Consider the following 24,090-nt stretch of genomic DNA (forward strand, 5'->3'; position numbering starts at 1 on the left):
AGGCGACCATGCTTGTGTGACCATGCAGTGTGACCAGTCGTCTGTAACGTCCCGGTAACAGAGAGATGAGATCTCGTCACTGTGTTTCCTGTTCAACGAGAATCAGAATCTGTGTTATAGCGGTAGTGATTGTGACTCCTGTGACGGGAACTTCATATTAATAATCTGGTAATCTAATAATCAGGGGTTTTTTTTTAACAGCCATATGTTGAGTTTCTGTGAAACATGAGAATGAGGAATGCTCTACTGTAGGTCGCTCAGTTCCAGCGTATCCGCCGGTAAATACCGGCGGCTTTACTGTATGTCGGTAGTGGATGAAAGTTGAGGGAGGACTGCGGTCTTGAAGGATTGATACCAGATATGATGGTGGGTGGGGGTGACAGGAATAGTCCCTGTTCCCCCCCCACGCCTCCCTCTTCTCTCAACTCTCCCTGCTCGGTGAGGAATGTCAGAACCTCCTGGACTACCGACGCACAGAGCTGCTCCTATTAAAGACAGATAATCAGACAAGGTTGGTCTTTCGTCCTTAATCTGGCAGTGACTTTGATCTGGAAGTCAGCGATTTTTCATTTCAGCTATCATGCATGTCTGCTAAATTGTTGGCCGCTTGGTGGTGATATATGTGGTTGCCAGGGGTAAATATAATGCAGTCAGACATAGTTGGCTTCAGAGTGCACTTGCTCTGACCCAGATTTTGGTATAAGTTCATGCAGTAAGTAAAAAGAGACATTAATCCAATGTGTTAAGAGACTTGAAACAATATAATGAGAAGAGAAAGTTTCGTTTGGCTTGCGCTGAAATTATGTGGAACACCGTGGCTCTAATTAATGAATCTCTTGTCATATTTCTTTAATTAATTGGTTTAGGGAAATGAAAGCTACCAGACCAGCGATGAAACTGACCCTCTTTGGATTGCCTAACTCATTAAAATATCATCTGAATTGCCAAGACTCTGCTTTTAATGAGAAAGAAATGTTGCCACAAATTCCCCATCGTGTTTTATTTTGTGTGTGTGTGTGTGTGTGTGTGTGTGTGTGTGTGTGTGTGTGTGTGTGTGTGTGTGTGTGTGTGTGTGTGTGTGTGTGTGTGTGTGTGTGTGTGTGTGTGTGTGTGTGTGTGTGTGTGTGTGTGTGTGTGTGTGTGTGTGGTGCTTTAACAAGCTCTGGTCAAGCAGAGGGTACTACAGGTTATGCAATTTAGCATTTTTACCATCATGTGTTCAGCTCCTATACAGTACAATAGCTGAAACGAGCTTCACATGGAAGGTATTTTTTTCAGTGCACAGTTCTTTCCTAAGGGGGAAAATGAGCCCACTTTTCAAGCAGTTTGTTAGAAAGGGCATTGCATGGACCAAGGAACAAAAGAACTCATTAAAAATGTGACTCTCTTGATAGATTCACAATTTCCCTTTCACTTTCCGTGGCATTGCAGCATATCGGGCTTATTTATTGATACACATGATAACCCCCAATCAAAGGCAATAAGCACTTCCGTTGCAGATTTAAATAATGAAAAATATAATTTGTCCTTTAGTGAAAGTCTGACCTCTTTGATTGCAGCTCCCATTTTTACATCCTTAGTCTTAGAAAGATGGCTATACATGTTACGAGTGAATTTAAGGGTGAAATTAAGTCGGCCTTTATCAGAAACACACAGCTGGCTGCTCTGAGGGTCTGAGTCTGGCTCTGAGGGAGAAGTGCATTCCAGTTCATTCACCAGTGACCCTTCTCAAATGTGCTCTGATGCCACATCGGTTTATTTTTTTCTTAAACACTCATGCGATTATCCTCCGTTTAGTATTCTCAGATCACATGGATTTTAGCTCGGGCTCATTGAACTGTTTGCCATGTTGTTCATGTCACCGCTCCACTATTAGTTTAACACCAGTGGACCTCAACGCAATGCCGTCTCTTCATTACAGATAAACTCCATTCATCTTTTTTTCTAGCCTATTTTCAACCTCGTTGAACACAGGAAGTCACATGCAGTCTACGATGTACTCGAGAGTCAGCAGTTAAAAAGTGGAAGTCTTCTGCTTTTTTAATGTACGCATGAGTTTCGTATCGTGGGTTTGTCTGAGGAAGTAGGCCTCCACGTCACATGCGTCAGTGACATTTAAGCTGAAGCTCAATCACTGATGTTCACAGAGCTGATGCAAGACTGCTACAGGTGAGGCACTGATCGGAGACTGCTTTTGTTAGATTTTCATTTTGAAACATAAAATGCCTTTTAAATTACTTCATACTTGCATATTGAGTTAATTATTCTGATTCTTTTTATTTTTAAGGATTAGAACTCAATAATGCCAATGCTAATGCAATGATACCAAAGTCATTAATTTACTCTTCTCTTTTATAATCACCACTAGAATTAAATATCACTCTTACTTGACCAAATATTGTCATATTTACATTATAGTAAAAGTCTTTTGTTTCTTTATTTTGCCATTTAAAACCTGTTTGATTCACAATGGTTGAAACAATGTGTGTTATTTCTGGAAAAAATGAAAGAAGATAGAAATTATTACATGGATATTCTATGGTTTTTTTGATTATGCTGAAATTTGATTGTTTCATGAAAGCATCGCTTTGCAAAACTGGGAGAAGATGCTTCATATTCAGGGCAGCATGCTTTTTAAATTGTACTGTACCAGTCATTGACTTTAACTGATAATGGTTTTATAGCAGTTGAACGCGAGGCGTTTAAACACTCGACTGAAAGACAGCATATTGACAAAGGCCTAAATGTAAGCATCTCAGAGCACAAACAATCAATATTGAGGCGTTTTACATTTTCTATTTGGTGGTTTATTGTTTTTGGAGCATCGATTTCAAATATTACCAAATCCCAGGTTTGTTTGTGTGACTGTCCTGCTTTTCTGGACATTTTGTGATATTAATGCTGTTTTTACTGCTGGATTCCTTGGTTTGCTCGACTTATTAGGTATTTTTTATGATGAGATTAAGCTATGATAAATACATAACCCTTTGCATTGGATACAGTATCTACAGCTTCTTATATCTTCTGATCCTTAACGGTAGAGCTGTTCAACCTGCTGCTGTCTCACACATAAAGAACAGAGAGTAGTTGTAGTGAGTAGTTTGTCCCTCCAGCTTTCTGCCTTCAGGCTTTACTTTATCAAAGTGTTTTCAGCTCAGCAGCCCCCCCCCCCCCCCGGCTCTGACTCTGAAGCTGCATTTTCTTTGAATAACTCGAGACCGTACTGTCTATAATCTTTAAACTACTGTATATCGTGAGGTTTGAGGGGGAAGCAGACCTCCAGAGCTGTCATGCGGCGGTTGAAAAATGATGAATTGGAGCTTTCTGAATCCCCTGCTGACAGCTCAGTCATCACGTGACGTTTTCATCACATATGTAGCCAGGCGAGAAACTTTATTATAGGTTCATTGACCTCGGAGGTCACTACGAGGCAGAGCCGTCTGACACATGATGCAGAGGCGGGAAGTGCTGACATGTGTTATATGTGTGATCTGGAGTAACCTCTTTGTCCCAGCAGGAAATCCAGAACAGCAACAATGATGCCCCCTCTTGACTCAAACACGGCCTGCAATCAGAGCTTTTACACTGGAGCTCATCAGTCTCTGATGTGTTCTGTGTTTAGCCGGCACTGAGGGGCCCTCCACACAGCGGGGGGCGGCCCAGTACCTGCTTAGGAAACAGTTAATTAACATATTGATGACTTTTTCTGCTGATAAGCAACCTTGATTACGGGGATTGACACAGTCTTCAGACGTTTTCCATCCCAGTTCCCTCTCTAGATTTGGCAACGTCTGACAGAAAAAAAAATTAATTATCTATGATAGTTAGCATTTTTAATGCAGCTGACTTTAATTATTATTCCGAAACAGAATTTCCTGGCATCACATAAAACTGTAAAACTTTCTAACCTCTTATGACGAAAGTATATTCTCCCCTGCAGAGAATTGTGAACAGGATGTACTTTACATTATTTCACTGCCGAGACTGTACATTAAAAAAATCTAACTTTTGTCACTGTCTTTGTGTTCATGTACTTCTGTGCATCCCTTCCCCCCTCCAAGGCGTGCCGGGACTTCTTGGACCTAGCCGAGACGCACAGTCGGAGATGGCAGCGGGCGCTGCAGTATGAGCGAGAGCAGCGCACCCATCTAGAGGAGACCATTGAGCAGCTAGCCAAGCAACACAACAGCCTGGAGCGTGCGTGGAGAGAAGCACCCACGCTTGTTTCCAGCACACCCAGTGCCCCGACCACCAACAAGGGTGAGACTGACTGACTGCCTGTGTGTTGCTCGTTACTCTGGGCCTCATTTCACAGGCTGAAAGTCATGTGCCGCCTCAGGCTCAGAAATAAAGATTCTCCTCGAGTGGAGGAGGGAAGCCTTGAGTTGTGTCAGAAGGTTTGGATTGTACAGTAGTTGAGTTAGGGATGATAATTACCTTAAACTGCGGATCAGGTGATATCGCCTGTCGGTCTGTGCGTCAGGGCGACAGTCCTGCTGAAAAGTAGCAGTGAGGCTTAGCATTGGCAGGAAAGATATACTGTAAGGGTGAATTGGTGAAAGCATGAATGCTGCAGACTGCAGAAGTTGGGTGTTTTGAGAAGCAACAGGCTTCTGCCAAAAGTAGTCTGAAGAGAAATACTGCAGCAGAGAGACTTCAGGGTCTTTCTGCAGATTTGACTCATGAAGCATAAAGTCAGTTCCTTTATTGACTGAAAACATTTAACTGTATTCTGCATGAGGAGGGATCCTAATAAGATATATGATTTTGAAATTGCTACAAGAGAGCGTCTTCAAAGGAGACATTTTTTAGAAAATAGGCACACGTCTTTGAAGTGAAACACTGTGTAAATTTTAGTTATCATTAGAGGTTTTCCTGCTTGTGGATCAAATGTAGTTGTCCGAGGCTCCTGGGCTAAAATTAGCTTGACATTCCTGTTGTATTTTCAGCTGTTCACCTATAGCCAAAGATGCATTCCTTTTCTTTAATTAGATGACGCTGTTGCCTTTTCCGTAAAACACAACATCTAGCTTCAAGTCAACCATCTGTCTTCAAGACACAGTGCATGAGTTTGTTAAAATACCCAGAATCCACCCACAGACCTCATGACTTGAACCCTGTCCTCTCCAGAGAAGTGACAGCACTATTCGTTTGGTCAAATGATTCAAACCATCAAAACCAGAGACAACATTTCTGAGTATCGCTCTGGTTATTTGTGACTTGTTTTTGTTCCTGCCGTCAGAGCTGGAAGCAGCATGATTTAACCTCCATGATGAAGCGGTTTGAAGTCACGCCCGGCTCAGATGGTTATATTCATGTTGTTAAACTGCTTAAAGATTCAACCAGTAAAGAGGAAGCCGTTTAACTTTTGCTGCAGCTCCGTAGCACGTTAATAGATGGTTAAATTCAGTTACTGAAGCATATAAAAAGCCCCAGAATATTATTTAAAGTTTTACAGTGATTAATCTCCTTTATCTTAAACATAGAGGAGCCGAACATGGAAGAAAGGCTCGTGTCACATGTCAAACTTAAAACTCTGGTATATGAAAATCTGAAGTGGTGATAAAACATTTGATTGGCCTCATGGATGTTTATGACTGTTTTTTATTTGTCCAGTAGCGTTTCTGCATGTCGCTGCTTTCAATTACTTTTTTTTTGATTAATTATAAACTCATACTCTGCACCATTAGTGGCAATCATTGTTACGTCTGTTTTTAAAAGAGACACTTTTAATTAAAAAATACTGCAATTTGGAAATTAAAGGATTTGTATAACTTAAAAGTTAGTTCATACGCTGAAAATATGGCTAAGTGAATGCTGAGAAGCACACCCTGTGGATCGTGTTTCATCCAGTTTACTTAACCAGCAGGGACATTGCCTATTTTGCTAATCTGATTATTCCTTCATTATTTGCCATGCGTGTGTGATTATATGCTGAACTCTGTAGAACAGGGCCGCGGTGTGATCTTGCTGTCAGTTCTGCATTCGTGTCATGTGGACTCACAAACATGCATGTGTCATGTGAAGGGAGCGAGAGGCCGCGTAAAGAAGAGGCAAGCGATGAAGATGAGGATACTGAGTACTTTGATGCCATGGAGGACTCCCCTGCGTTCATCACAGTGACTGCCAGTGAGAACACACAGCACAGGTCAGTCACACACACACACACACACACACAAAGATTCAGCCATCCTCTGTAGTCATTTATCTAATTTAAGGTTCGAGCTGGCTGGAGATGACTCAAGCTGTCACAGGTCACTGGTCGGTCACTGGACAAGCACAGAGAGAAAGACAGCCACACTCGCATTCATTTCATACCTACAAGCAAGATGAAGCAAAAAAAAAAAATTAACTTTATATGCATGTTTTTGGGAGTGAGGGAGCAAAATGAAGAACCAGTAAAAAATCCAGACACATTCAAACTCAAAAAAGAAACCATCCCATCCCTCTGATAAGTTGTAAATTGACTTGTGAGCCTCAAATAATTCAGAGGAGAGTCCTCTCTCCACTGCCTTCCCTTTATTTTGCAATTTCTGGTTGAAATGTCTGATATTACATATTCATTGAGGCGTATGCCTTTCAGATGCAATCAGCACTGGAGTCATTGCTAGTTTTCCCCTCACACACGCACACAAGCACACACACACACACACACACACACACACACACACACACACACACACACACACACACACACACACGCACACACGCACACACGCACACATGCACACACACGCATTCATTTCATTTTGGACCCTGCTCAGTAAAAAGGGCCCCACAAGTACAATTTGCCTCTCACCTTTGGGCCCCAGATGAGAAAATACAACAACAACACACACCAGCAAACTGAAGTGATGCTTCCCTGTTACTCTATCAACTGGGTTCAGTCTGTCTTATACAGAGAAGAAGAAGAAGAAACGAAAATCCCACCAGCTAGTTTTCCTGCAGACAGTAAATCTGTTTTTATGTCTCACAACATATCCCTCATCTGCAATAGGTCCATAAACTGATACAAACTGCTTCACAGCATTCGTCTCCAATACAAAGCAATCACATCCTTGCATGTGTGTATGTGAGCATGGCAAAAGAAAAGATAACAAGGACTGGCTTTTAGTCTCCGATTACGTGAAGGGCTCATTTTCGAAACTATTTTTATTCTGTTCCAGGCGATCTCAGAGCAGTTTGAGTGGCGCGAGCGGCGGCCAGCCCAGCGACTGGAACCAGGACGACCACGTAAGAGTCTGCCTCCCGATCACGTCTGACTAATAGGATTGACATTTGTGGAGGCTGCTGACTTTTGTAGTCTTTATATAGATTAATTTGTGCGGGTGCGAAGCTCACACTGCATTGATTTATTCATGCAACGTCTTCGCTCGATGCTCTCATAAGCTCCGTTTCCTTCCCTGCATCCATGTCGTTCTCACACAGACACGCCAATTGTGTGTGCTTCCTGCTGTGTCACTGTTCGCTCCTGTGGTGCCAAAGACATACAGATGCATCACTTTACTAAATCTTAATTACCAAACAGACATCTGTTCCTGTGTCCTCCCGGCACTCGCGTGCTTCTCCCTCTCCCACATCTGTGTCGAAGCTCCATCCTCTTGTCTCTCACTGTCTCAGCCAAACTGTCAATGGAGTAGAAAATAATCCATCCAACTTTTGACTTTCTCCCTAATCCCAGATGTCTCCCGGCTGTAACGATGTGTCGGGAAAGGAGCTGCAACCCCGCAGACAGAGGCGGACTCACATCCCAGACAAACCCAACTACTCCCTCAATTTGTGGAGCATTATGAAGAACTGCATCGGCAAGGAGCTGTCGAAAATCCCCATGCCTGTAAGTGCGTGAGGCCGTGACCTTTCTTTCTGCTGACGGGCTAACACAAATCTGTGGGAGTTACATTTTCGCCTTCTGCCCAGGTGAACTTCAACGAGCCTCTGTCGATGCTGCAGCGCCTCACCGAGGACCTGGAGTACCACGAGCTCCTTGACAAAGCAGCGCGCTGCGAGTCCTCCCTGGAGCAGATGTGCCTTGTCGCTGCCTTCTCCGTGTCCTCCTACTCCACCACGGTCCATCGGACAGCCAAGCCCTTCAACCCCCTCCTGGGGGAGACCTACGAGCTCGACCGCCGGGAGGAGTTTGGCTACCGCTCGCTGTGTGAGCAGGTAACTGTCTGTGTTTTCACACTAGTCAGACTGCAACATGCCGATGTGTGTTTTCTGGTTATGTGGACACATTTGCACGTGTTGTACTGAGGTTTGGTTTGAAAATGTGTCCAGGTAAGCCATCACCCCCCTGCGGCTGCACATCACGTGATTTCCCAAAGAGGCTGGACCTTGTGGCAGGAAATCACCATTGCCAGCAAGTTTCGTGGCAAATACCTTTCCATAATGCCTCTGGGTAAGACATTTCTCTGTCGGCTTGGATCCTAACAAATTATGTGTAAATAAAGGCTTCATCGCTCTGCGGCTCAGGATCAGATTCAGGTTGAGAGAGACTCTGCAGTCCACTTGAGAGCAGGATCACCTATAATCTGCCAGCTGTACAATGTGAAGCGAGAGCAAAGGGTATGGCGATGAATCAGGAGGCTTTTATGAGCCCTTTGACACATACATAAATATGCCTATAAAGGGAGCTCCAAATTGCAGCGGCAGAGCAAGCACGGTGTCCAGCTGCAGGAAGCCGTGGTATTTATCTGGGCCGCTCTGAGGTGCAGATAAGACGAAGGAAAAAAAAACAAGCTGAAAGTGTTGATGTTGAAATCCGTGTTATAAATCTTCTGGGGTTAGGTCACATTGGATGTAAGTGGAAATATATCGCAGCGAATGAACGTTAAGTGACTCGATTTTCAGCTGAAGCAGGAACAAATTGACAATGTTGGCAGGTTTAGATTCGCTGTTGTGATTTTTCTTTTCACCCCTGTTGTTGTGTCTCTCTCTCTCTCTCCTCAGGTGCCATACACCTGCACTTCCACTCCAGCGGGAGCCACTATGTGTGGAGAAAGGTCACCTCCACCGTGCATAACATCATTGTGGGGAAGCTGTGGATCGACCAGGTGTGTTTCTGACCGCTTCCCATTGGTCGCAGACTCACCATCAAAAAATGTACACACACATTAAACGATGCCAGATAAGCTCAGAGACATTTCCTCCTGCTCAAGCGTTTGTATCAGAGTAGTAGAGCAACGTAGTATTGAAGACGGCAATCAGAGCGCAGCACATGAATGAGGAGCTCCGCGATCTCTGGGGATTTATCTTCAGCTTTGATCTCTATTAACGCCCGAAAATAACATCTTTCTTTCTGCGAGATGACCCAATTACTGTATATAGTGGCATGAGGTGGGAGGGGCAGGCTTCTCATGTGAACGCCTGCTTGTGCAGCGCTGAAGACACAAACAATATGCAAATTGAAAGAAGAGAACATTTAATCTAAATTGCTAAAATGAGCCCGAATGATTATTTCATTTTTAAGTCTTTATAAACGTATTAAATTTCCAGGGAATTGTGTGTTTGTTTGTTTAATGTTTTCATGCAGGTTTTTTTTTTTTTTTTTTTTTTTTGTGCAACAATCATGTATCCAAGTATACTTCCTTCTGAAATCCAAATTTGAGAATAACAGGAAACGATGCACGTTAATGAGACTCTGGGAGAGCATTCTGATCAATTCCAGTTCAAATCGCATCTCTTGAGTTGTTGTGCTGCTGGATTTCTTCTCTCTCACGCTGCTGCTGTGTGACTCTCGTTGTGTGTGCAGTCGGGGGACATTGAGATCGTGAATCACAGAACCAAGGAGACCTGCCAGCTCAAGTTCTCTCCATACAGCTATTTCTCCAGAGATGTTCCACGGAAGGTGAATTCTTCTTTTCCTCGCACTCACGCTTTGCATGATGTCATACCACGGCGGCTTTTCGTAGTTGTCTGATGCTGCCACCTGTTGGCCAAAGTCAAGAAAGTTTGTGCATTATGAAGTGAACCGAGAAACCCCTTTCAGATGGTGCCAGCCACCTCTAACGAAACAAATTTGAATGCCAAACATTAAGAGGAAAAGTCTAATAGGTGATTTTCACTCGTTCCAGGTGACCGGTGTGGTGGCAGACAGCTGCGGCCAGGCTCACTACATCCTCTCTGGCACGTGGGACGACAAAATGGAGAGTGCAAAGATCATCCAGAGCAGCAGAGGGGGCGGCGGAGAGGGCAAGCAGAAGACAGTCTATCAGACTCTCACCCCAAAGCTGCTGTGGAAGAAGTACCCTCTCCCGTAAGCCCAGTTCATAAAGCAGCCTCGTACGACGCGGCTTCGCAATATGAGTCACTGTGGTTGTGTAACAGCCGCAGCGTTGAGTCGGTGTGATTGATTGCTGAACATCTCACTGTAACTCCGCTCAATTTTCTTCCTCTGTCAGGGAAAACGCCGAGAACATGTACCACTTCTCTGCGCTGGCACTGACCCTGAATGAGCAGGAGGACGGAGTGGCGCTGACCGACAGCCGCCTGAGGCCCGACCAGAGGCTGATGGAGGAGGGGCGGTGGGACGACGCAAACTCCGAAAAGCAGAGGCTGGAGGAGAAACAAAGAGCCGTGAGACGACGGAGGGAGGCAGAGGCATCAGACGCTCTGGATGAAGGTATTGGAACCTTAACAGGAAGTGCAATGACATGCAAATAGATGAAAGAGGCAGTTTTATTCAAAAGAAAAGACAAAAATGAGGGAAGAACATACGATTTTAAAGTTGGAGGATAGACTTTGGACTTTAATGTAAAAGTTCTTCAAATTTTTGTCTGATTCAAGCAACTGAATTAAAACATTATTTGAATGTAAAGGAAAGGGGAAAAGTTAAGACTCAAAAAAATGAGAGAAAAACTGATGTGTGTAGGCGAGGAGACGAACAGGAATCTGGAGAAACCTCAGAAAACACTTTTCATCCTGTGGGTGTGGGTGTGTGTTAATGTGTGTGTGTGTGTGTGCGTAGGCTAGATTGTATTGACGTACCCATGACATGTCTTTCTTTTCCTCCCTCTATTGATGTCAGAGTGTGAATATGACTCTGGTGAGTGGGGGTTCCCTGTCACCCCTCTGTTGTGCATCTTTACACACACACACAGACACACACACACACACACACCATCCTCTGTCTCCTCTGTGTGGTCTGCCTCTGTGTGGAAACTGCATGAAACTCCTTCTCATGTCAACTGCTCCAAAAAAAGTGACTCAGGAAAAAAAACAAAACAAAAAACAAAAACGGCACTTTTTCCTGCATACATGTGACATTATCATCCCTAACTGGCCTCAGTAAACCGCTACATGTGAAAACGGATTCAGCTTTGAGAGTTCCTTCAGTGTGTTGTGGTGAAGCCACATTCACAAGTGATTCATTTGACATTTCTCTGCGCTTTTCCGGTGCTTTTTACCAACAAGTTAAAGCCTTGTTCATGTAGAGCTGACTCCGGCTGCGTTCACACTGGTCTAGAGATCTCATAAAGGACAGAAAGCAATTTTATGGATTTCATAATCTTTAGAATGCATTCGAGTTTTGATCATTTCTGCGACAATCCTGAATACATTTAGAAGACTATTGCATCAATGTGGCACCGTGCTCGGGTTGAGGTAGCAACGCTCACACTTCTACAAATGAACATTGACGTTAGTTTAATAGGGATGACACCTGTCAAGTATGATCACACCTCATGCTTTTGCAAAATGGATGCCAAATGAGCTGATTTATTAAGCTTAAATCATTAATTCTCTTCATGTGTAAACACATTAGAAAGCTACAGCTTCTCACTGGTTTTGCTTGTTTTGTTTTTTTTTCTTTTTGAAGGATCAGATTCATTATTCAGTTCAGGCAGTTCCAGAATGACTGTAATTTTCTCCTTCAACTCTATTGATTCAGGCTTTTACGTTTCACATATTGCGTTCATCTGTTTTTTTTTTTTTTTTTTAATTGACGCTTTTAATTCCAACCTGCTCACCGTTCACAGTAGCTCAGTTCACATTTGGTGCTATCCCAAATGAGTGATCGCTCTCCATCTACACGTCTGTATGAAGGTGAATCGATTGCTGGGTGAATTGCCTGCGAGTGTGGCTTCTCCACCAGACGGCGACTGAACGTCGCCGGGTGAATGACGCCTGTTCTTCTCCCCGCAGGTCGAGAATACGAAGGCTACCAGCCGCTGTGGTTCCACCAGAGGAGAGACTCCATCACTGGAGAGACAAACTTTGTGTACAAGGGAGGTTACTGGGAGACGAAGGATAAACAGGACTGGAGCATGTGTCCTGACATCTTCTAACCCGGGAAAACACACGCACGTACACACACACACACACGCACGCACACACAGACACACACCAAACCTCATGGGACAGGGATCTGCTCGTCTCCTGGTCCCGATGCAAAGGGAGTGTAGCTGGCCCAGGAGCGCCGTGCGGACCCGTGTGAGCATGAGAATGTGTTCGTCTCACACCTCCTCGGATTACACTGTACCTCCAAATGTACACTCTCGCTCAATTTTTTTTTTTTTTTTTCTAAAAGGGGAGAAGAGTGGGGTGTTTCCTGACTAGACCTCATTGACACTGTCCTGAAGCAGCAGTGAGATATTGTGTGTGTGTGTGTGTGTGTGTGTGTGTGTGTGTGTATGTGTGTGTGTGGATGTGAGATAATGAGATTGTAACACCACAGAATAAAGGCACCTGCACAGTCCCGATGCTCCGGTGCTCTGTAAATGCTACCCACAATGCACTTTTCTGTGTCCATGACAGAGTTTTACCAATAGGATTAAAGCCCATATCAAAGCAGCTCCTGATTATTGACAGACAAAATCAAACAGAACAAATATCAGTATTTCTGAGGGAAGACTTGTGTTCTCAGCCTCTGATTTATCCGACACAATAGAGATTAATGTGGATTTACTCTATAAACCTTAAATTACCTCCCTGTTTTTCTTCTCTCAAGGTTAGGATATCAAGTATTTGTCTATTTTTTGCTGCTTAGCAAAGAGGCAGAGACATGAGTGCAGTGTTGGAAATCTCTTAGTTTAACTGTGGAGAGTCAAAGTGTCACTCAAACTCAGCAAAACATGAAAAAATTAAACTTATCGACAATTAAAAAATAAGTGGAAAACGTGATTCAATACACTCTTCAAATTTAGCTCTTTTAAACAAATCATAGGTTTGATTGTTGATCTAGTAAGTCAATTTAAAAAAAAAAAAAAAATCTCTTTTAGCTCAGATTGGTTTGAAGTGGTGTAATATGCAGCAGGGCCGAATCTTTATTTTACTCAGTGTGAATGTTGGAGTTTCCCTTCAGGTACGTCCAGTGAGTTCGTTCAATAGCTGGTCTATGTAGAGTCACTCTGGCTGCTTGTGCGACGATGACCTGCCTCTGAGCTTCAGTGCATCTCGGCCATCTCAACATGCTCCAGACATTCTCCATCCGTGGTTCTGATCAGCGGTGGTAGTTTAAACCTTTAGCCGTGACACATTAGTGCATCCATATCACTCTAATAGAAAGAAGACGCACTTTCCACTGTGGATGATTAGAGGTTAGAGCATATCTGTGTTGCTGTTGAGTAATTTTCACTTTGTACTTTACCTTTTTCTCTGGTGCTCCCCCATAGCGACACACCCTGTATCCTCTGTGACCGTTCTGACATCTTCCCCGGTGGTCGTGCAGAAATATGAGGACTGCACACGATCACTGAGACTCTCAGTAATGGCCGCTCAGAATGCCCAGGACCATGCTGTGTGCTTCACTCCAGACCCACACGCTCCCATCATTCACTAGTCCGTAGCTCTGCCGTGTCCCGTGGGATTTTACTGTATCTGAGACTGGAGCAGACTCTCTGAGGAGCCCGTGGCGGCTTCGGCTGACGGGAGGTCAGAGGTCACGGAAGCACTCAGGGCTGGTTCCTGTCTTGCTCTCCCACTGTGCGGTCAGCTGGAGCCGCACGGAGGACCGCCTCCAGCCGCCGCTCCAGGCTCCACGCCGCTCACTCACCGTTTGTGGACTCGCTGATCCGGGTCAGCTCACAAAGGTATCCTGAGTCTTTTGCCTTCAACTGACTGAATAAGGGAACGAGTCCCCTGACCTGTGCACTACAAGTCTACGGCGACAAGAGTTTTGAAAACCAGTTAGTATTTTTTGTAATTATTGTTAGGAATGTAGAAATCACAGCTGGAGGTGTTGTATCTACCACCCAGCCTGTTTGTGTGAATATTTTTGTGATAATACTGTAAAATGGAGAATAATTCTATTAATCTGAGTATCAAATGATCTGTACAGCAGAGCTCAGAGCTGAAGGCGGGACTGACTGAGCCTGAAGGATTTGCTGTAAGTTCAAAAATTTAATCCAGATTGATTCTGCGTAGATGAAATTTAACCCTGAGGCACCTCAATTTGGCCCAAATCACTCCGGTCTTACCCCTCCGAAATGAAGTTTTATAATCTGCACTGATAGCACTGTTGGGTCATGTCCAGTGTCGTGCAGGCCATGAAGATGTGACGAAGCGCTGGATGAAAGAAAACTGTTTCACAGTAGAGCTCTTCTCTTCAGTCTTTCAGTGTCTTAATATCAGATCTTAAAATGTTTATCTGTGAGACTCTTTATCAGTGAATCTATTATTTGATAATGAAATGATGATCGATGTTATTTTTTTGCACAAACAAGATGTTTTCTTTTTCCTTTAAGCATAAAAGTTCTAATATATTTTTGATTTGTGATTGTTTTGATCAGTAACTAAATATCTTGTCCAGAAACTGAAAGGAATCATGACAGTGATGGTTTTTTTTCCCAGGAGACGTCTCCACTGTTTGCTCTCAGGCCTGCAGCAAATGTAAGGTTACGGCCAGCAGCTTCGTTTAGCACATTGGTTTTCAAAGTGTGGGGCAGGGCCCTCGCGGGCGTCGTCAGGGAGCATCAGGGTGGGCAGCAGCAGGAAAAATGTGGGAGTTGTTTCCCAGTGTGATTCTAGTTTCTGAGAAGAAATAATGAAACAGACTGTAAATGCAGCCTTATTACATATTTAGAATTAAATTGATGCATTTCACTGTGACTATTGTCTTTAACAGTAAAGTTTTGTTATGTGGAAAAACATGTCAAAGCATTCAAAATAAAGCTGAAAGAGACTCTTTGGTTTCAGTGAAAGCAGCTCATCCTCCCACACTATGAAAACCTCTGGTTTAGCAACAAATACCGCAAGGAAACAAAAAGCCATCGCAATTCCCAAAGATAAAAAGTTAGCCAACCAGCATCTCTAAAAGTCTTAATTAAAAATGCAATGAGTTTTAATTTGTTCATTTTGCCTCTAAAGAGTTTGAAGGTAACCCTCAGGTGCATGCATTTAGGCGAAGGATAAGAAAGAAAAAAAAACCCAGTCATTTATTTTTCCATATTACAGGCGGTGTTTGTTGTTTTCACCTTTGGGCAGAACAGGACAAACTGTCCCTGCTAAGCGGAGCAGCTGCTCGCTGTAGCCTTACTGTCAGCTGAGAGAGGAGTCCAGGTTTCCTGAAATGTTGAATTATTTCACTGGTTTTTCTCTCCTGCTTTGTTTCCTGTCTTGTCAGGCGATTAGCATTTACCTAAAAACAAGGCACTGACAGAAGCTTTTAGTCACATCACTGTGTCTGGGACACTGAAAGTGTTTCTGCATCATCGTACACAGTCAGACGAGGTGGCGAGGAAACAGTTCACTAGAGAGTTACTTTAATATGTTTGAGATGATTTTATATTTGAGAATACATAGTATATTTTAAATGATAACGGAGAGCTCACTCTATGCTTTAATCACTATATTTCCACATAGCGTTGACCTCGGTGACCTGCCAGCTGGCGTTCAGACAGCTGCAGCAGTAACGCGTACGGAATATGTATTTGTTGGTTCATGGCTGACATTGAAAGAGGGGAAACAACCAAAGTAGAGAGTGACTTAAAAAACAAAGCCCTCTTCATCTGCCTTCCCTCGTCTCAGAGGGCTGTAATGTGAATCCCCTCTCATCTTATCTCACACAACTTTTAATTCACTCTGCTGTGATTCTTAGCTTTAATTTTCTGTTCTGATTGCTTCTTTCTCATGGGTGCCATCGCTCCAACGTCGGCGTTTTCAGTGTGGGCTTCTTCATTTGATGCCGCTCGGTTTTGAAGCAGAAGCTGGGAGGTTTGATTTGCCTTGCCTGAACTGAACTGAACTGAACTGAACTGAACCCCGTTCCTCACTGGACTGTGACTCGTGGCTTTGTAGTGAGATGATGGCGTGAATGAGTGACGAACGTCACGACGGCGGCCTGCTGCAGACTGACCTGCCTTGACTAATGCTCTTACCTATCAAATACACACACGTGTATTCAGGTGTAACAAATTAAAATGAGGTTGTTTCTTTTCTTTTCTTTTTTTTTTTAAAGATCTTTATTTCCCTCCTAATTTATATTCGTATAACAATGTCTTTAACCAACAAAGACACCCTGATGAAAAAAAAAGATAATAAAGTTGTTATTGTTGACACATGGTATTTGTCTGATTTTATTTCTTTCAGATGGATGAATTCTGAATAATTTACAAATTTTAAATATTGGTTTTATATGAAATAGAAATCAACATATCTGTGGGAATAAAGAGCAACATGAACATCCATTTTCACTCTCAACTGATTCAAGGCTCCATTTTTACTCAGGTCGACATCTGTTCATTTAATCGTGACGCACCACTGAAATATATGAGGTGCAAATATATGAGGTGCTGCAGTTCAACCTACACAGCAGCAGGACAAAGCCTATAAATGAATATTCTCATTAAATGAAGTGGATTTATCATCCTAATACAATCTAGTGTGGTGTTCAAGGAGAATTTAGGAGTGGTAGAGCTCATGTTTTACAAGTGACACTCAAGGTAGGTCTAAATTAGTTTGGCACGTTTAAATTCACTGTAATATTTGCTATTTATAAGTCCAAACACAAGGATGCTAATAAATCAAATTGAAAAGCCTTATCTTTATTAGTCCGGTCTTGCCTTTTAGATTCTATAGTTTTTCAGTTTTTACTTAGAAAGATGAACAATCAAATTTGTTGATGTTATAGTACTTTGGGAGGTGGATTACAAGTACTGGTAATACCTCCTGATTCATTATATAATGGCTCTCTGATCATTTCTGCCACATTAAATTTTTTTAACCACAACGTCTATAAGTGTAACAATTAATATAGAGTCTACCTCACACAAAACTACTAAATAATTAGAAGTTACATTTGACATGTATCTAATAGCAGGGATGATGGGAAAAAAGAGAGAAATGAATAATTCCAAATGTATTTAGTGTTGTGTTTCACAATAAATGTGTCAAGCATGGTTGATTTCACAAAATATGGACGTTAAAAGAACAGCATGTTAGAAAAGAACATACATTGCTTCTGCAGTCTGTGTTCATGTTGTTTTGGCGCCGGGGGTGTTTCTATATGGAATGAAATCCATATTTCTAGACCCCCTGGGGTCCCTAGGCAAGAGGGACTATGGGGCCTCTCAGGCCCAGAATCATGATGAATGAAGTCCAGAACGAAGGATCAGCGAAGAAATACTTGAATTAGTAATTGCAAAAATTTGGTCATAATCCGTCCCATAGTTTGGAAGTTATGTTGTTAACAGACAGACAGACAGAGGGACAGACAGACAGTGCAATCATCCATCATCATCCATCATCCATTCAGCTCTGTGAAAATCCTTTGTATATATTTTGTGTTTCACACATTTTTCTATTATATTGTCCATATGTGTCTGTCTTAACTGTATATTGAAATTATATTTAATTTGTATCTGTTGTTATTATTATTATTATTATTATTATTATAGTGTACATATGTACCTGTTTTAAAGGTATATTTCATTATATTTGATTTATATCTGTTAATTTATATCTGTTATTTAATTATACCTGTCTTAATTTTATATTTAAATTGTGTTTAATTATGTCAGTTAGCTTACATCTGTTATTTAATTATATCTATCATAAATTTATATTTGAATTATATTAAATTTTTCTATGTATGGTTGGGCTTTGTAAATTTCACATTTCACATTTCTATTCCATTTCTATTTCTTTTCTCTGTGCTGCTGGAACACTGCATTTCCCCCTGTGGGACAAATAAAGGACAAATCAATCTAAATTATTCAAATGTCGCTGTGTGATAACATGAGACAAGGCACCAATCAAATTTGATTTGTAACTGTAGATAGTATTTCTACATTCACAAAATGAAACAAATACACAAATGACAATAGATATCTGTACTTCCATTTAAAAGCTGCCTTTGAATGATCAGGACTCTATGGCTGTAGCTCTGTCACTTCACGTGACTCACTTTGCACCAATATGGTTCCTTCTTTCTGTATGAAGATGTCATTTAGAATCTTCCTGACTGAGGAGTTTGCAACAATGTATCGTTTTAAATGACGTCATAATCTAATTTGGCCTAGATATGCAAATGAGCCTCTATACAAATTAGAAGATGACATCATTTAAAACGTTCCTGAGTGAGGAGTTGGCGGCAATGTGTCAGTTTTAAAGCTCTTTTGTTCTTTGCAAAACAAAATAAAGTGCATCATATTTAATCATTAAGCATTCAGTGTAAATATTAACATTATTTCACATTATGCACTTTCATTTAAATCATTTTGACACTGTAATATGTATAACAATAAATAAAACGCGCGTGTTTTACGCCCGTTTTATTAAAAACGAGCATTTTTTAGGATCAGACGCGTTGGATTAGTGGCGAATTGTGACTGTTTTGGCTTTCCATGTCTGTTTTGCGCGAATTCTGGCGCGTGAAGTTAAACCACAGTCCTGCGCCAGTGCGCCTGCGTGGAACGTCTGCCCGCGTGCGGGTTTACTGTTGACGGTTTCCATGGCACGGGAAGCTCCTGTCAATCATCAGAAGTGCGGTGCAGAGTGGATCTGTGTGCATCAGCTCAGAGTGAGTTGCTGCTGCTGGTGCGGAACAGAGGAGCTGGTCTGATCAGGAACTGTAAGTCTGGCAGGTTTTTGTCCTACTTTTAAAAAAATAATGCAAAAACAGTTGTTTTATTGTTTGTGATTTAAGATAATGGTGACTTTGTGCACATGCTAACGCTAATGCACACCTTCAGACTAGCAGCCCTTGTTATGTTAAAGCACGTTTTATTTGTACACTCCTTATTGAGAAGCTTCTCAATGTCCTTTAAACTGGCTGAAGATGAGAGAGAGAAAGAGAGAGAGAGGAAGATGAAACCCAACATCAGAGGATTGGGGTGGACCTTGTGTTAACTTTGGCTCATTTTGGGGAGGGGTACAGACTGGGATTTATAGCTCCCCCAGTGAAAACAAGTCAGTTTGTCTTGCTAACAAGCTAAATAGTCTGGGTTTCCTGGACAACAGAGCAACATAAACCCCCTCCTCCCATCCTGCGATGGCTGTGCAGTCAGGCTGAACCAGGCTCAGACGGGATCTGATGTTTCTGTGTTTGTCTGCAGATGCAGGACATGGCTGACAACAGAGCAGAGAGGAATGAAGAGGATGCTGACAAGCTTCACACAGGTCAGAAATGCAACATGACTTCACTGAATGGGAAGTTTATGTAACATTTTGGTTATTTCCACAGATGTCAGTGACAACAGTGGATTTAAATGGGGTTCTGATCTCAGACTGGACCACTGTGACCTCCTTCTAGATGCAATGGATGCTCAACTTGATCAGCTGCAGGTCTGCAGTTCTCTCTCTTTTTGAGGACAGAGAAAGTGGACTTTATTGATCCTTTTGGGGACTTATTTCCCTGCAGTTCAGCCGCAGTACAGCCTCAGCATGTGCAGTCAGAAACAAATCTGACAAGTCTTATTCCTGTAGGTGCAGCCTGTGATGCTTGGGGTCATTTCTCGGGCGCTCGATCGCAGCGACGCAGGTAAATCATGTCATGAGGAGCAGCTTATCTGAGATTGAAATCATCTAATGCTCTCTGTTGTTTTATAGCTTATAGATGGAGCCAGTCTTTGAGCAAAGACACAGGCCTCGGAAGTACAACTCAAACCAATGACACTCCAATGTCTTGTCTTGAACTGATGCACACCCCAACTACAGAGCAAACCTCAGGTACTCAGATCAGTGTCATCAGAGGAGAACTTTGTAATGTTCAGGATGCTGTCACTTCAGCATCTTGCATCTGCTGGAGACTTTTTTCTCAGCGAGGATTACAATAATCCTGTATGCATGATATTTGCAACACATTTTTCCCTCTTCTGTACATCAGAAAATGCCACTGGCAGCTGGGAAGCTGGGAAGAGGCGAGAGAAGCGGTCCACAGCTGAATCCCGGAGGGAGCAGGTCATCTGGAGGCTGGAGAGGCTGCTCGGGGACTCCTGTAAGGACGCGGGGATGGCAGGAGAAACACAGCCGCCGTCAGACAGCATCTGCACCGAAGACTTTTTCAAGCGCTTCAGTGAGGAGATGGTGGAGGTGGCTGTGCCACAAGCCGGAGAAGAGGAGATCGACCGGACTGAACTCTGTCAGACTGAAGAAAGCAACAACTTTATTCCTGTTGAGAGAAGAACATCGAAAACAAACGGTAAAGACACAGTCTGTTCCCAGATCATAAATCAATCAATCACATATGATAAGATTGCTTCACACATCAGCTCCACCTTTGATTTTTTTTTCCCCTGCTTGTTTCTCAATCTCTCTCGGAGCAGACGCTTTAACGGACCATGAAAATGTTCAGCACAACAACAGCTGTTCTCCAAAGGCCAGATGTGTGGCAGGTAGTGCACTCCGCTTGCAGCCCTGTCCTCACCGGCGCTCCTGGGAATCGGCCCCATCAAAACAGTGTGTGTGTCGGCTGCTTGTTCACAGGCGTACCCGTGTTGAGCTTTGACTCCGTGCACATCGACAGTGACCTGGATACCGTCTGCACAGAGGACGTCAGGCAGCACATCCGCCAGAGCCCAGGTAAGAGGTGAACTTCATCAAAGCAATAAAAAAACACTGAAGTTACAGAGACAGTGTTGGATTTTTACCTTCATTTGTGTGTGACCCCGATAAGGATGGCGGTCTCTCATTCAGTGTGTCACTGACCCCAGTGACCCCTGCACCACCCAGAGCGACTGTGACAAACTCACACCAGAGGACAGTGAACCTCAGTCTACATCTGGTGAAATAAGATTTAACTTTTAGGGGTTTTTTTTTAGAGCCTAAATTAACAAAAGTGTCACCACATTTCTCTTTTTTTTTGTGCTGACAAAGTTCAGAGATCTTCCCTCAGACAAAACAGAAGTAATTCTGTCCGTAGAGTTCAACAAAGCAGAAGAGAAATTGACAGGTAATTTATGAATAAATACATTTCTATCCTTTATTGTTTTAAAAGACTCCTGAAAGATATAATTCTAACTGTATATGCTGTGTATTTGTATGTGTGTGTTCTCCAAGTGACAGGGACACAGACGAGGAAATAAATCTTTATAGTGGGACGTCCAGACCTGAGAGAACATCGCAGTCTGACTGGATCAAGCTGAAGACTCGACTCTCCAACCTCCGACAGGTAGGAATGAACATCCCGTTGTGTTTTTGTAAAACATTTCATTCCGGTTTAATAACATCTTCTGCATATATGTGTGAGATGTTGTTCAGTGTCTTTTCGTGTTTTTTAGAAATGTGAGAAAGAAGAAGCAGCTCTGACTCTGAGGAGGATTCAGCTGAGAGACGCTGAGCTTTGCCTCTCTGAGCTGCGGCACAAAAAGAAGGTAACACATCATGGTGGGAGTCGATGTGAAAACTGGGAGGAATCATTCACACTGATGGTTAATGGTTTATTTCCCAGCATGCCTTGCAGGGTTTAGAGCGGCTGACTACAAAGATGGCACAGATGGAGAAGGAGAGGAGGGTTCTGGAGGGTGTATTAAGAGACAGCAGGGTGGAGAAGGAGTCTCTCTGGTATATCCTGGCTTCTATTTTTTTCTTCGTGCATCAACATAATCCTCTCCTCTGTCCAGGGGATTTCTTTTCAATTATAAAACAATGTGTGTTGCAGCTGCGAGCTGCAGAAACTCCAGCGGCAGAAAGAGTCCAGGAGCCTCGAGGTTAGAGACGCTGAGGATCTGACGGCGCTGAGCCAGCGGAGCCACGCGCCAAACCATGGATCCTGCATGGACAGGGTAATAAACCCTGACAGATTTAGCATTAAATTCATTTTCTTTCTCACTGCATCTCATGTCTTGTTTCTCCACCCTTATCACAAACAGAGCAGCGTCCACGTGTCGGTGCTGGAGAGGGAGGAGATAGAGAGACAGCTGGAAGCTGCCAAAACACAACTGTTCACTGAGCAACGTCGTGCCGGAGAAGAGCTGGAGTCCATTAAAGAGGTACTGGGTGGATAAAAGTGCCCAAGTGATAATGCTGAACAATGAGGGGTTGAATTTTTGATATTGTTTGATTTTAAGTCTGCTTAATTGCAATAAAATAATTGTTGCTGTAGCAGAATCTAAAAAGCAAACCTTGAATCATTCAGTTCTGAGTTCATTGTTCTACCTGTGTGTTTTTTCTCTAAATACTGACAGTCAGCTGTTGTATGAAGAATAATTTTGTCTTTGTCTAAATGAGTGGACATGTGTTGTATGGTATTGGAGCAGAACTTGGAGGAGACTTGTGAGGAGCTCCAGAGGGCCACGGAGGCCGAGAAATCACTGAGGAACAGATGCACGTTTCTGGAGGAAAAACACTCGGAGAAAACAGAGCAGATTAAGGTAGCGCAATTTATCCCTTTTGTCTATTTAATACAACTTTTATGAATCTATTTCTGCCTCTCCTGCTGTCAGGCCCTCGAGGTTGAAGTGAGCAAGCTGCAGGATGAATTGGGGGAGAATAAGATGAGGGTGGCCGCTCTGGAGAGAATGCTGGCCCAAAAAGAGCTGCAGCTGCTGGATTCAAAGGAGCAGTGTGGCGCTTTCCAAACAGAGATGGATGGACAGAAGGGGGCGCTGCAGCACCTGGAAACTGACCTGAAGGAAGCTCAGGAGCAGGGCCGCCAAATGATGGTATGTGGTGAGGATTTCTCATCCTGGGAAAGATAAAACTAAATTTTCGAATGCTTGAATCATGTACAGTCCAGAAAAAAATACATACATTTCTTTAAAGGTTAAAAATCAGGCTGAAGAGGAGAAAGCACATGCATTAAAGGAGCAAAATCGTTGTTTCACTCAACATATGAAGTCCATGCAGAGTGTCATTCAGGTGAGCGGGGAGCCTCAAACATGTCATTCATCAAAACAAAATATTCATAGAACGTTTTCTCTTTGTACTTTAAAGCTAAAGTGTCACGGCTAAGAAATAGACAGCTGCACGTCTGTTTGCAGTATGAATGATGAATTAAAGGCACGTCCTTCACATGGTTCTTTCTCTCATTTTGGCAGCTAAAAGAAGAAGAAATCAGTGTGCTGAGGGAATCCCTGCAGCAGCAGAAGGAAAAGGCAAAACAACGTGAAGAGGAAGTCGGTGTAGTGTTTTCATAACGCTCTGCCTGAGGTGTGTGAGCTCTTCTCATCACGCTTGCCTGCTGTGCCACTTCTAGGTGCACGAAGCAGTAAAGGAGGAGAGGCTGAAGTGGGAGGCTGAGAGGGTTCAGCAGTGTGCCGCACTGGAGGAGCAGAACAGAAAAACACTGGAAAGCTGGAGAAATGAGATACAGCAAGAAAGGAGTGCAGCACAGGGTCTTCAGCAGGAAGTGTTGGAACTGAAAACAGTATGTATCACAGTACTGAAAAGTTTAATGACAGATTCAGTCTACCTTTTTAAGGTTTGTTTTTCTGTCTCTCTAAGAAGCTGCAGCAGCTGGAGACTGAGCGCCGTGCCCAGCAGAGAGAGCAGGAGTCTCTGCTGGCGGTCGTTTGTAAGTCGCTGAAAGAGGAGCATCAGGCCGAGGTGCAGCGGTTGCAGGCAAACATGGCGCAGGTGCAGGAAAACCACAGAGAGCCATCGCTTCTGGACACACGTGTAGGGATGTGGCATTGAGAGAAGGTGACGCTGTGTTTCGTTTGTGTTCACAGCAGAGTCGGGGAACGGTGCTGCAGCTCCAGCAGGACGTTGAGCTGG

The 24,090-nt window shown here is 43.1% G+C and overlaps 1 protein-coding gene across 3 annotated transcripts in view; it reads left to right on the top strand.

Moving 5' to 3' along the window:
* The window catches only part of osbp2b (oxysterol binding protein 2b), a 42,208-nt gene extending 29,633 nt beyond the window's left edge, over window positions 1–12,575 (top strand). For 2 of the 3 annotated variants that reach the window (XM_030104802.1, XM_030104800.1), the window contains exons 3-14: window positions 4,062–4,260; window positions 6,028–6,148; window positions 7,167–7,233; window positions 7,682–7,834; window positions 7,918–8,163; window positions 8,278–8,398; window positions 8,950–9,053; window positions 9,752–9,847; window positions 10,074–10,255; window positions 10,401–10,621; window positions 11,027–11,044; window positions 12,142–12,572. In XM_030104802.1, coding sequence (XP_029960662.1) covers window positions 4,062–4,260; window positions 6,028–6,148; window positions 7,167–7,233; window positions 7,682–7,834; window positions 7,918–8,163; window positions 8,278–8,398; window positions 8,950–9,053; window positions 9,752–9,847; window positions 10,074–10,255; window positions 10,401–10,621; window positions 11,027–11,044; window positions 12,142–12,284 — 1,671 coding nt within the window. In that variant the 3' untranslated portion in view covers window positions 12,285–12,572. Of the gene's footprint in view, window positions 1–4,061; window positions 4,261–6,027; window positions 6,149–7,166; window positions 7,234–7,681; window positions 7,835–7,917; window positions 8,164–8,277; window positions 8,399–8,949; window positions 9,054–9,751; window positions 9,848–10,073; window positions 10,256–10,400; window positions 10,622–11,026; window positions 11,045–12,141 lie in introns of all 3 variants that reach the window. The other variant, XM_030104801.1, reaches the window with a different exon arrangement.
* The last annotated feature ends 11,515 nt before the right edge of the window (window positions 12,576–24,090 follow it).

Source organism: Salarias fasciatus, chromosome 12, assembly GCF_902148845.1.
Source record: "Salarias fasciatus chromosome 12, fSalaFa1.1, whole genome shotgun sequence".
Classification (NCBI taxonomy): Eukaryota; Metazoa; Chordata; class Actinopteri; order Blenniiformes; family Blenniidae; genus Salarias; species Salarias fasciatus.